The sequence below is a fragment of the Mastacembelus armatus genome, chromosome 7 (assembly GCF_900324485.2).
Source record: "Mastacembelus armatus chromosome 7, fMasArm1.2, whole genome shotgun sequence".
NCBI classification, from domain to species: Eukaryota; Metazoa; Chordata; class Actinopteri; order Synbranchiformes; family Mastacembelidae; genus Mastacembelus; species Mastacembelus armatus.
Genome location: NC_046639.1, coordinates 18,665,564 through 18,677,194, shown reverse-complemented (window position 1 = coordinate 18,677,194; position 11,631 = coordinate 18,665,564). Strand labels below are relative to the sequence as shown.

Below are 11,631 nucleotides of genomic sequence, written 5' to 3'. Positions count from 1 at the left end.
GATGGATACAATACTTTCATCTAAGCTGTTAGTCAGAGGATCTGCAGGAAGAACAGGACTAACTGCACAAATCCAGCTGTACAGATGAATCCAGAAATCAACAAAGTGTGCAGTAGTTGAAAGGGTCTGAAGAAACTATAGACACTTGTGTATATGGTCCACAGATTTGTCATTTGTACATTTTTGCTTTTAGACTCATGTAGTCACTTATAAAGTAATATTGCAGCAGGAAAACTACAGTAACAGTGTTAATAATGTGCCATTGTAATAATTACAGGGGTTGCTAGTGATTAATAATAATAATTTATTGCTTAATTAATGCATTATGCTTCAGAGAACTGTTTTCAAAATATATTCCTGTTCAACTTGACCGTGTTAAAATGAAGACAAAACAGCTGAATGGTAGTTTTTTGTAAGGCTGAGTATCAAACATCGATTCTTTCCTGGTGCTGACACAATGTGTGTGAGCACAGGAAACAATCAAACAGAAAATCGGGCATTAAAATGGTCCAAAAAAAAGGGTCACTGCAGATTTACTTTATAATCTGGAGAGTCAGGAACATTTCAAGAAGCCACTGTCCACACATAATATTTACACAATTCAACAGGTACACTGTTTATTCTATCAGAAGCAAATACAATAATCCTGAACTACAGTAAGTGAACGCCGGACATCCTACTCCTCTTGAGCAGTGGGCAAAATGATTTTGCTCGGGTCGTAGTAGTTTTCCTCTATGACAGGCAGGCCCTCCTTCTCTCTCTGCAGGATCAGATGCTCCGCCTCACGTCTGGCCCACTGACGCATCCTGGAAAAAGCACACACACATTACTTTCTATAAGTTTAAATATTCATAAATAATAAGCAACAATCAGGGAAAACAAAACATGTTCAGTTCTGTTTAAGGAGCCAAGTGTTGAATGAGGGCCTGTCAAGTTGCCTGGGTTTAAAAATTCTTTAACTGAAACTTAAACAAACTGAACAGCTAAAGTGATTCAACTGAAAATAAATATGTTTAGTTTTCTTTAAGCCACTTTACAGATGGGTTGATTTAACTTGGTCATTCTGAAGGTTGTAGTTGCTGCTGTTGAACTGAATTCCATGTTTCTAAGATTTTTTTCTATTCCCAATAAAACCCAAACATGATACAGTCTGGCACATGGTTCATGTTTTTTCTTTATTTTGGTTGAGCAAAGATGGACCAGTCTGATTTTGCAGTTTGTGCAGATGTCAGGAATTAAATGTGAAATATATCATAAAGGACAGGACAAGACTATTATTCTGCGCTTGAACAGGAAACCACAGATCAGCAAAAATTTCACTGAAATCATGAATACATGTCTTGACCACTATCATCTCATATCTGACTGCAAAAATCAGAAACTGAAGAACTGAGGACTCACCCATGGTCTGGTAAATAGTGGATAAATGTTCCTCCGATAACAAGAGCCACTGAAATACCAAAGAAGAAGCCCACCCTCATGTTCCACTCATCCACCACAGGATCATCTTTGGAGAAGCCATGGTAATCTGGATTCTGCCAAAGCGCAAAGAAAACAATAATACACAAGAGACATCAGCCACAGTACAAACTGACCTGATCAGCAGCAGTTTTATTAACAGGGATCAAATGCAAATGCAGCAATGACAAATACAATGTCACAGAGAGCAAAACTAATAATTCCATCCAAGCAAAAACATGTAGATGCCTGAACAGACATTTCAGTGCAGTTCTGAGCTCTGTGAATTAAATGTTGCAGATATTCTACCAGAAATATCAGACACTGTCTGCTTGGGCACAGCCTCAGGACCATGGGTGGCAGAAACTGAACACACTGGTCAGAAAGATTGGCTCTGTTGCACAAACCATTCAACATCATGGAGACCAGATGGCTTGCCGTACAACAAGCTACTGGTCAAACAGCAGAGAGACTTCTTCAGCTCCACTGTGACAAAGACCACAGAGAGTCTGTCCTGCAACCTGCCACAACCCTGCAGACCATACAGTTCACCTGTAGTCAGGTGGAACTCCTCCTCTGACAACACATCTCTATTTTTTTTTTATTTCCATGGATGCAGCTTAATGTGCAGTTTCTTTACATTGTGTATTTATAACTTATAGACTTATAACAGTATATTTAGCTACACTGTGGCATTTCTACTTATACTGGCTACAATAATGGATTCGAGTATTTTAAATCTCAGTTTAGCAGGTGCCAGTCAGGAGCCTGTCTAGTATATTTACATTTAGATATTAATATTTATATTTCTAATTCTATTCCCGTATTTCTCTTTCTATTTAAATATATATTTGTATTTCCAATTAATATATATTTATTACTGTATTAGTGTGTAGCTTTAGCTAGCTGGTTAGCCTACAGTGCTAACTGCGGCTGTTTTCAGTAAATGATGAATACATATTAGACCTAGACTTTCCCCTACAGAACCAAGTTACTGATTGTGGGTTCGCGCAGATAAGCGGTACCGAACCTCAGGCAGACACTCACCTTGACATACGGGCTGACCTCACCGTGTCCAGCCTGCTCCGCCGCGGGGTGCAGCTCCGTCACTGCGGTCGAACCTGCGGCACCGCTCGGTTTTGACTGGGAGACGAACCGAGCCGGAGGTTTACTGAGTAACCGGGGCAAAGCTGTCCCAAACCGTGACAGTCGGGTCAACATGTCGACTGTTTGTGAAGACTCTTGACCCGGGAACGGAAACAAAACGGTTCTGCCACTCTTCTTCGTAATTTATTAGAGGTTGTAAGATGCATTACCGCCACCACCAGGTGATCAGCAGAAATGCACGCTGAATATAACGAAATATATTTACTCAAGTGCTGTACTTAAGTACAACTCTGAGGTATTTGTACTTTACCTGAATATTTGCATGTTGTGCTACTTCATTAACATTAGCTCCACCTTTACCAGCTGCAACATTAAAGCGATGAACACAATAATGCATCAATAATTAGAATCCAATAATATCAGATACATTCATGTGAAATGGGCCATTCTGCACAATGACTACTTTTACTTTGGATACTTCAAGTACATTTGGATGTTGGTACTTTTACTGCAGTAACATTTGGAATACAGGACTTGGAAAAGAGTGCTTTTACACTGTGGTATTTCTACTGTTACTGCAGTAAAGGATCTGAGGACCACTTCCACTACTCACAAACACTAACACAAATAATCAGCAGTGGTGGAAAGTAGCTTAAGCACATTTACTTAAGTACTGCACGCAAGAGATAGTTGTACATTACTTGAGTATTTCCATTTTCTGATACTAGATTTTAGAGGCACCAGCATCTCACTCACCAAAAACTATATACGTTTATGCTCCATGAAAAAAACAAACAAATACGTCAAATTATTTATAGTATTTTCCAAAAAAACTCAACACTTCTTCCACCAGATGCATTGAATATTATTTATTTGTGTCTGATACACAATCAGTAACACTGTTGTGTTGCATGATTAAAAAGTTTAACTTTGTGCACATATAATTTAATGAGATAAACAAAACATTTTTGTTTTACAAATGCTGATAGTCCAGCTAGTCCAGTCACTTCAGTTCTTTTTAAATAGGGAGATACAAAAGGAGGTAAAACCAAGAGTCAGTAATAACCACAATAATAACAAGGGTCTTTCTAAACACAAGAATTAGTGTAGTTTCTGCAGATGTACTCCTACAGAGGGATTTCCCTTTTACAAGCGGCACGTTCCTGCATTACAGACTTTAGAGAATACATAATTTAGGCCACTGAAACCCAAGAATAAAGTATTAAAGGTAAACAAGGCTGAGACTTTTTAAAAAATGACAGTTTCATTTAAAGAAATACGCTCCTTGACTTTGGTCTGCGTCCATATAATCCCCAGATTTCCTCATACTCCTCAACAGTGTCAAGCTCCGGGAGAAAATCTAAGGATTCGGGCCAAGAAAACAAAATCAGAAGGTGGACCAACAGATTTCTCTGACTGATTTAAAGGCATCTCTGCTCTGCTAAAGTCATGGACAGCTCTTCACCTATACTAATTTCATCCATTAAATTCCAACCAGATAAAATCTACATTACATCCAACTTAGCTCCTTTTACGTCTGCTCTATTTGGAATAAAATGGCCTCAAAGATACTTCTGAGGTGATGAGACATTACAGACATTTTCAAGTAGGGAAGCCCAATCCTGCCAAGTGAAAAAGTAGAAATCACAAGAACCAAAATACTTACTGTAGGTCCAAAACCTATACTTCTAGGTCATAATCTCAATTTAGTGCCACGATCTTAACATATTGTAATTTCAGACCAGATAGCATTTCTTACATTTAGAGCTCAGCTCTATTTTTTTATAAATAAATGTAAAAATGAACAGATTTTTTCCGTTTTCCTTGCAGAATCAGGCTTGAGAAAGGCAATAAGACAAAAAGGCTAATGTAGAAATACATAGGCTTGCTGGGATTTGAATTTTGATACTGTATGTCTTAAATGGTTAAAAATGGCATTTCCTCAGCAGACACCACTGTAATAGAGAACAATCTGATAAAAATCCCCATCCAGAGCACATTAAATATCTAATATCCCTCAGGTGTAAAACTGGCCTTTTGATCAGCCTGGATGATGACAAGAGCGTAGACAGAAAATGAAAATCAAGGCAATTCATTAAATCATCGAGGCACTTTTCTGCCATAAAGAACACAGGCTGATATTTTTGTCACTGGCCACATCGGGTTCCATCACATCAGATCCATGTAACATCCATCTGACTAGAGAATCAACTGTAAACACAGTTATTACTTCGTCTCAACCTTTAGGAACACACAAAGAAAATATGCAGATGATCACATGTGACATTCGTTCATTACATGAGTCTCATTTCAACAAATATTTTCATGGTTTCTTTGAAATCATAATACAATAACTCAAAGACACAAGAATCTTTGGGAAGCAGCAAAAAACCAAAGTGCTAAGAGAAACATGTTTGAAAAATAATAAACAAAGCTTAGATGATCTACAGTACTTCAGTGTATGAATCCAGCACATACAGTTCAAAAACAGAACTAGTACAATGCAGAGCAATAGCAAACTGCTCTCTGCAGCACGGCACCCACTCGTCTCCATAATGAGAAGGAGCTCCACAGCTGTGTGTCCTGTGTTAAACCACAGAGGCTGTTTCAGCTCAGTCACGTTCCCAGATGTAAAAACAATCCAAAATACACAGTGGGACTGCCTGATGTCAAACCCTTTAAACCTGCCACTGACACAGAGCCACGTATATTAACCTGGTTGTCTCTCCGAACTGTAACCGGTGGTCATTTTGCTTTGCTGAAAACAGGAAAAGCCGAAACACATCCCTCAAAGCAACAAGGCAGCAAAAGCTTTAAAAAAAAAAAAAAAAGACATTGATGAGTGTTGGCTCCTCTGCTGCATCAAACAAACCAGGACATGAATCTGTCATTGTGGAATATTTGAGCCACTGCAGCACCTGAGTCGTCGACTATGCAAAAACATCCAGATGCAACAGCACTTTAAAAGATTAGAATAAAACTGAACAGAAAACTCTTTACACATTTTATCTCAAATTTGTAAAATTTAGTTTGTTAGTTTTTTGTTTGGAGTAAACTAGTTGAGGAAACTCTGCTGTTCTTATTCCTACTGGTCTGTGCACAAACACTGCTCATTTTCACCAAAACCAACTGTATAAAAACGTTTCTGTTCCTTAACTGCACTTTTTTCTCTGTTCATGAAGTTCATTTTTCACAAGTCAAATCTTGTTTACAGCGGTGCATAAAATTCACTGTGTTGTGTAGATGTTTGGTTGGATTTTTCACCTTGTGTATGCTCATTGTTGATTTGCCATTTAAGGGTAATGGTGCAGGAGCTCAGGAAGGTTGGGTAAGCGCACTGCATGTGCTGGCTTAGTCCGGTTCGTGTCATCAGAACAATTTCAATAACATCAGAATCTGTGTTTTTCCCTTTTTTTTTTTTTGAAGTAACATAACTTGAGTGCTTTAGTTAAGACATTTTTGGGTCTATCTGGATATAACATGAGCTTGTAAACAAAGTTAACAATGAGGGTAACACAGGCTAAATGCACCAGCTGCCTAAATTCAGACATGCAAACTGTCAGAAACAGGGTTTACCATGTCAGCACCCTTAGAGGACATTATGTGAAATTTAGCTCCTTTGAACTGGAAAGGCTGTTGAACAAATAAAACAGTACAGTGACATCAGACATAAGGAATATACGTATTCAAGCACAGAATGAGAAGATTACTGCCAGTCTGATTCAATGTGGGACGCTGGCTGAAAAACCATCTCCACCTCCAGGTAGCAAACAGTTGTCTGAGGAGTTCACTGAGGATCAGGGGTCAGTCAGGAAGGGGGTGAAAGGGGAACTTGAGCTGTCGGGGAGGGAATGGTGGTCGCGAGGTTATAGGTTGAGTTCGGAGATGAAGACTGCGGCGACGCTAAAGGGCTGTAAATGGGCCGGGCAGAGATGGTAGGAGAAGGGGAGTGTTGAGCAGCGGTGGCTGTTGTCGGGGAGTCCGAGCTAACCTCATCCCCTTCTTCTGAGTCCCACACTTCGCTCTGCAAGTAGTCTGCAAATAAAGTTTTAGCTCGCTGGAGCACCCTGCTCAGGTTGTGGCGTCGCACAAGGCGATCAAAGTGCATGGCCAGCTCGTTGTAATCCAAGCTGTTCTTGATGATGTGGTCTCGATGCTCCAGCAGGATGGACAGGCACAGGAACAGCATGAAGGGATTGCCTTTGCCGAACTCCTGAGGAGGCGGCAAGGAGCACGGTTTAATGCTGGTGGTCTCAGCTTTTGAAGAACTGGGCGTATTAGTCGTGGTGCTGGGGGATTTGTGGCCTGGTGAAGGTAGGCTGTTGGAGGACGCCCTGCTGCCAGACACTGAAGAGCCTCTCCCAAACGATAAAATAGGAGAAGAAAGCAGGGAGCGATTCTGACTGTGGGATGGGGATGGGGAAGCGATGCAGGTTTTTACTGTGGGGGTTGTGGGCGAGCTGATCTCTGTACAGCTGAGCACTTGAGCAGAGGACGCCAATACTTTTCGGACAGTTCTCGGTAAGGCCTCTCTTCCGCTGGCGGCAGAGGGGGAAGTGGAGTCTGGAGATGCACCCGGCCAACTGGAAGGTGACGGGGATGAGATTGGAGAGAAACCATTGTCACAGTTTTTTATGAGAGGTGTTCTCTCCCCTGGGTCCTCCTCACTGTCCACCGTGGATTGGCGCCGTGTGACGTTGAGCACTGTCTCAGAAGCCACCAAACTCTGTGGCTGCTCAGTATCCCCCATATGAAAACTGTCTTCATTTCGGGCAGTGTAATACTTAAACTCCCCAAAACTAGTTTGCCTCTCAAAAAGAGGACCTCGTAAATCTGCCTTTTCCATGCTCACTCGATGAATATCACCATTAGTGGCCTCGCTTCCCTTTCCAGCGCTGACATTTTGCCAGTTGTCGTTTTCTTCTACAACAGCATTCCTGCACACATCTGGTTCTTCTCTTGAAGGCCTCAGCATATGTCGCCTACGCTGCTTCTCTTTCTGTTCATTATCATCTTTAAGGCAATTCTCCACTGTCATGTCCTTGTCAACGTGGGTCACCGTTTCATCAGTCTCCAGTGGTGGCCCCAGAAGCTCCACTTCGGTCTCAGGAGGATCCGGGGGCAGGGAGCTCCAAGTGACCTCCAGCATCCTCAAAGCGTCATCAAAGGCAAACTCTCGCTTGAGCTCCAGCAGCAGCCAGCGGTAACAGAAGAAGAGATCGTCAGCTCCTCGGGACACCAGGTAGGAGTAGAACTCAGGATCCGAGTACTGGAGAAGCAGCTTTAGATGCTGGAACTTAATAGACATGAGCTGCCCATCCTGCCGAAAGTTCCCCTCCAAACGTTTCATAATGCCACAAAAGCAAATAAAGGCATGTGCCTCATTGTCCATTACTGCAAGAATAGGAGAGGCGATGTCACTCATGCCTTGACAATATGATATCTGTAAAACAAAACACCCACACAATGTGAAAAGGTATACAGTTGCACTGCAAAAAACAAAAACCTTCTTGAAAGTATGGATGCTTTTATGAAAGTGCTCACACATTACGCTGACTACACCGCATTCATTGGTGCTGTCAGTCTGTGGATGGGATTTGGGCTCAAGAACAACCACCTACACAAAATCACAGGCCTGGTCCTTTAATGCAGTGGTTGTCAAAGTCAGACACTCTCAGGTAAAACTGAGAACAACACCACCCACCTGACCCCATCCCTAACACAGGCACAAGTCAACAGGAACATGTCTACAAACCTGTGGATGTGTGATGGCGAATGTGGTGAGCAGGTCTGTGAGTGCGGTCAAATGTGGACTGTCTTCGGAGCCTGCGTAGTACGGATGAGCTCGGTCCGTCCTCAGCACATCTTTGAGAACATTTCCACGGATGAACTCGAGGTCCTCGTGACCGACCCGGGTCGTCCACTCTCTCTTCAGCTGGTCATACTCCCGAGTCTTCCTCTTCATGTAGTCCATTCTCTCCTGTCCGCTCAGCCCATCGGGGTAGACGTTCAGCAGGTACCTCCAGACAACCTAACACAACATCAGACATAAAGAAGTAAAAACTTAATTCATTAACAACCATTTTAAAACACTGATCATATGACATAATGTATGAACACATGACTTTTCATTTCATATAAGTTTTAATCTTAATGAGTTATTTTTGGAGGAACTTTTTGAGAAAAAAAAAAAACAAAGAAAATGTATTCATCAATGATCTGACATCATTACACTATATCTCCACACAAGTTCCTTAAAGAGAAAGCCTGGAGTTTAAAATTAAAATTAAAAAGCAGACACCTTGCGCAGTGAAGGCTCCACACCACCATGATAAATCCGCAGTCTGAGCTCCTCTGGTCGCGTCAACTGGCCCTGTCCATTCAGGTAACTGTGAAACTCTGCGTCGCTGAGAGGAGGCTTGAAAGGCTTGATCTCCTCCCCGTACGACCAGCTGAAGGCTTGCTGGACCTTGGACAGAGTCCGACCCACCTGAACACAAGTGAAACCAGGACATGAGGAAAGCCTGATTCACACAGGGCAGGAGGCGAAAGACATGAGGACGGGTAAAGAAGAAAGAACCTGAGACAGCAGAGACTGGGTGAAAGGAAGAGCTGCAGAGGCCAGAGACCGAGTCCGCTCTGCTAAAAGCTGCTCAGAACCAATCACATCTTTAGGGCTGATGATGTCCCAGTCCTCCATAACAGGACCTGCAGATAAAACAGTAAAACAGTAGTAGACTTCCAAATCTACTTTTATTTTGTACTCCCTACTTAATAAATCATTTTTTTAATCAGTCTTCGGTTGCCCAGATAAAAACTGTTATTTTCACATAGGAGGATCAGTAACAGGTCCTTTCCTAATGCACGTCACATCAAAGGGTGGTCCAGTCTTCCGTTTTCACATTCCTTTATTCCTGTAAAACACTAGTACATTTATCGTACTTCCTCCCTGCTCTTCTTGATGTACCGTTTTACATTTGGAAAACAGAAACCATTAATAATTAAATACTACAACATGTCCCAAACCCATTTCTGTCTGTGTTTTAACCATAGTCGCCTACAACATTTCACACTAATCTCTGTTTCTTCACACTGACAAAATTTGACATTTTAAATGTGAGTTTCTGTTGGTTACTTTAGGGTCATGCTGGTGTGCTTACTGTCTTCTGAAGGTTTTATGTCCATCTTGAGTTGCAGATGAGGTTTGGCTGCACTGACAAATGCCACATCCAAGTCCCAGTCAGACAGCAGGGAGAGATACATTTCAGCATCGCTCCGATCTCTGGACAGGTAACTGATCCCAAAATTCCGCTTCCTGCTTTGAAAGACCAACAAAAAAGAAAATGCTGACACACGTGTTGTGACTAGGATGAACTCGGATCGCCATTGTTTAGCGTCATTGCTCTCACCCGTTCAAATCGAACGCTCTGATGAGAATGTGTTGCAGGACCTCCAGTGATGTTATCTGAGGATCAACAGCGAAGGAGCGAAACTCCACAGGAAGCACCCCATCACATTTCTGAAAAGCATTACATCATCACTGACGAATCCATGGAAAATATGAACAGAGTGAAAACAAATCTCAATAACACTTCAAATGTGAATTTCTCCATTGTGGGACAAATAAAGGTTAAGCTCATGTTATTTTATTATGAACAGTAGGACATAGTAAATATGCTGCTGTTTTTAATCTACTTCTTCGGTGGTTGTCGTACAGGATTGGATTACCACACCGTTTTGCAGGGTAGACATTGAGCACACAGACTCACATAGAGAGCAAATTTGTAAATATAACAAAAAGTTCACAGAAATGTTCTTTCAAGTTTCATTACTGTCACATTGTGCACTGCATTATGGGACGGCAGACTCTTAGATCATTAGGAAGCAGCCTGCTGGTAGAATGCACAGCCAGGTGAACACACGGTGAAGCTACTTTTAGCTGCTCACAGATCGAAGCAGTTTCCTGATGACCTTCAGTCAGTCCCAGAACTGAAAGCTCTGCTGTGCTTTTCTGCCTTTGTTGCATTTAAGGCAACAGTGAATTACTGCAGTATAGCAGTATTTCTTCATTTACCCTTTTATTTTTTTTAATTTTCATATTATATATTTGATCTCATTTAAAGCATTTATACTTGATTATATTTTAACTTAATTTCAGCCTGTTATTTATTGCTTATCGTCTTGAACGTTAATACTATTTTGCCTGTTTAAATGTGCTACCAATATAAAGATGCCAGGTTCTGAATTTCTTATAGCAAACCCTCCGAACAATAACAAGCTTAGTGTTATTGATCAGACCACCTCTACCCCAGGTAACAACAGACGTCACGACGTGCTGTCGCGTTCACGCATGCACGCATGGACGCACGCACGCGTCTGCTGAGCAGGTGACGTCAACTCAAGTCTGTGAGGTTTACTAAAGCTTTAGACTGGAGCCTGGATATTTTCATGTTTTTATTTGACTGGGAAATTGCCAAAGTGTCTGTCAGAATAACGGGGCAGAAAGAAGTGACTGCTATAAACAGCATTCAGCCAAGCAAACGATTCTGACGATAAACAAAACGGATAAATAAGCGGGCAGCTCTCATTAAACACCCTTCACTACACGGGTGTTTATTCATATTTATGTTTATATTGACGCGTAGCGCTAAAACGTGAATTTGACACCAAAATAACAAATATCACACACACAGTTCAACAAACTGGATAACGGGATTGCTAGCTAGCTGGTCAAGTAGCTGACGTTGGCGGACAATTAGCTGCCCAAAGCTCGATATACCCACCTTGACTTTGACACGAACCACCGCCCTCTCCTCCTCGCCTGCCATTTTAAAGACTCCGGGTCAGAAAAGGATGGTTGTTCGGGGTTTTGTTTTCTTCCTACGCCGACATGGTGATCAATATTAACGGATCCATAGCACTAATGGCAAACACTGGCCGAGTTCTTCTAGTTCGTGACTTCTTCTGCTGAGGTTTTACAGGCGGTTCACAGCGGCATTAGCGACACCTACTGGACAAACAGGAGCCCTGCCTTACTTCAATATAGAAATACCATAGTGTAAAATA

The 11,631-nt window shown here is 41.8% G+C and overlaps 2 protein-coding genes across 3 annotated transcripts; both read right to left on the bottom strand.

Annotated features, from left to right (window-relative positions):
* Positions 1-591: 591 nt before the first annotated feature.
* Positions 592-2,735, bottom strand: ndufb11 (NADH:ubiquinone oxidoreductase subunit B11). The gene is made up of 3 exons (XM_026332189.1): positions 2,506-2,735; positions 1,402-1,535; positions 592-806 (listed from the first exon to the last, which is right to left on the bottom strand). The coding sequence occupies exons 1-3, from the start codon at positions 2,677-2,679 to the stop codon at positions 677-679; spliced, it is 438 nt and encodes a 145-aa protein (XP_026187974.1). The 5' UTR covers positions 2,680-2,735; the 3' UTR covers positions 592-676.
* Positions 2,736-5,835: 3,100 nt separating this feature from the next.
* tbc1d25 (TBC1 domain family, member 25) lies at positions 5,836-11,518 on the bottom strand. Of its 2 annotated transcripts, none has more exons than XM_026332137.1 (7): positions 11,349-11,518; positions 9,975-10,084; positions 9,726-9,883; positions 9,146-9,273; positions 8,867-9,055; positions 8,321-8,596; positions 5,836-8,008 (listed from the first exon to the last, which is right to left on the bottom strand). In XM_026332137.1, exons 1-7 carry the CDS (start codon positions 11,391-11,393, stop codon positions 6,374-6,376), a joined length of 2,541 nt encoding a protein of 846 aa, XP_026187922.1. In that variant the 5' UTR covers positions 11,394-11,518; the 3' UTR covers positions 5,836-6,373. The 2 variants fall into 2 exon arrangements, with proteins under 2 accessions (XP_026187922.1, XP_026187923.1); XM_026332138.1 differs by having other exon boundaries at positions 9,726-9,880.
* Positions 11,519-11,631: the final 113 nt, after the last annotated feature.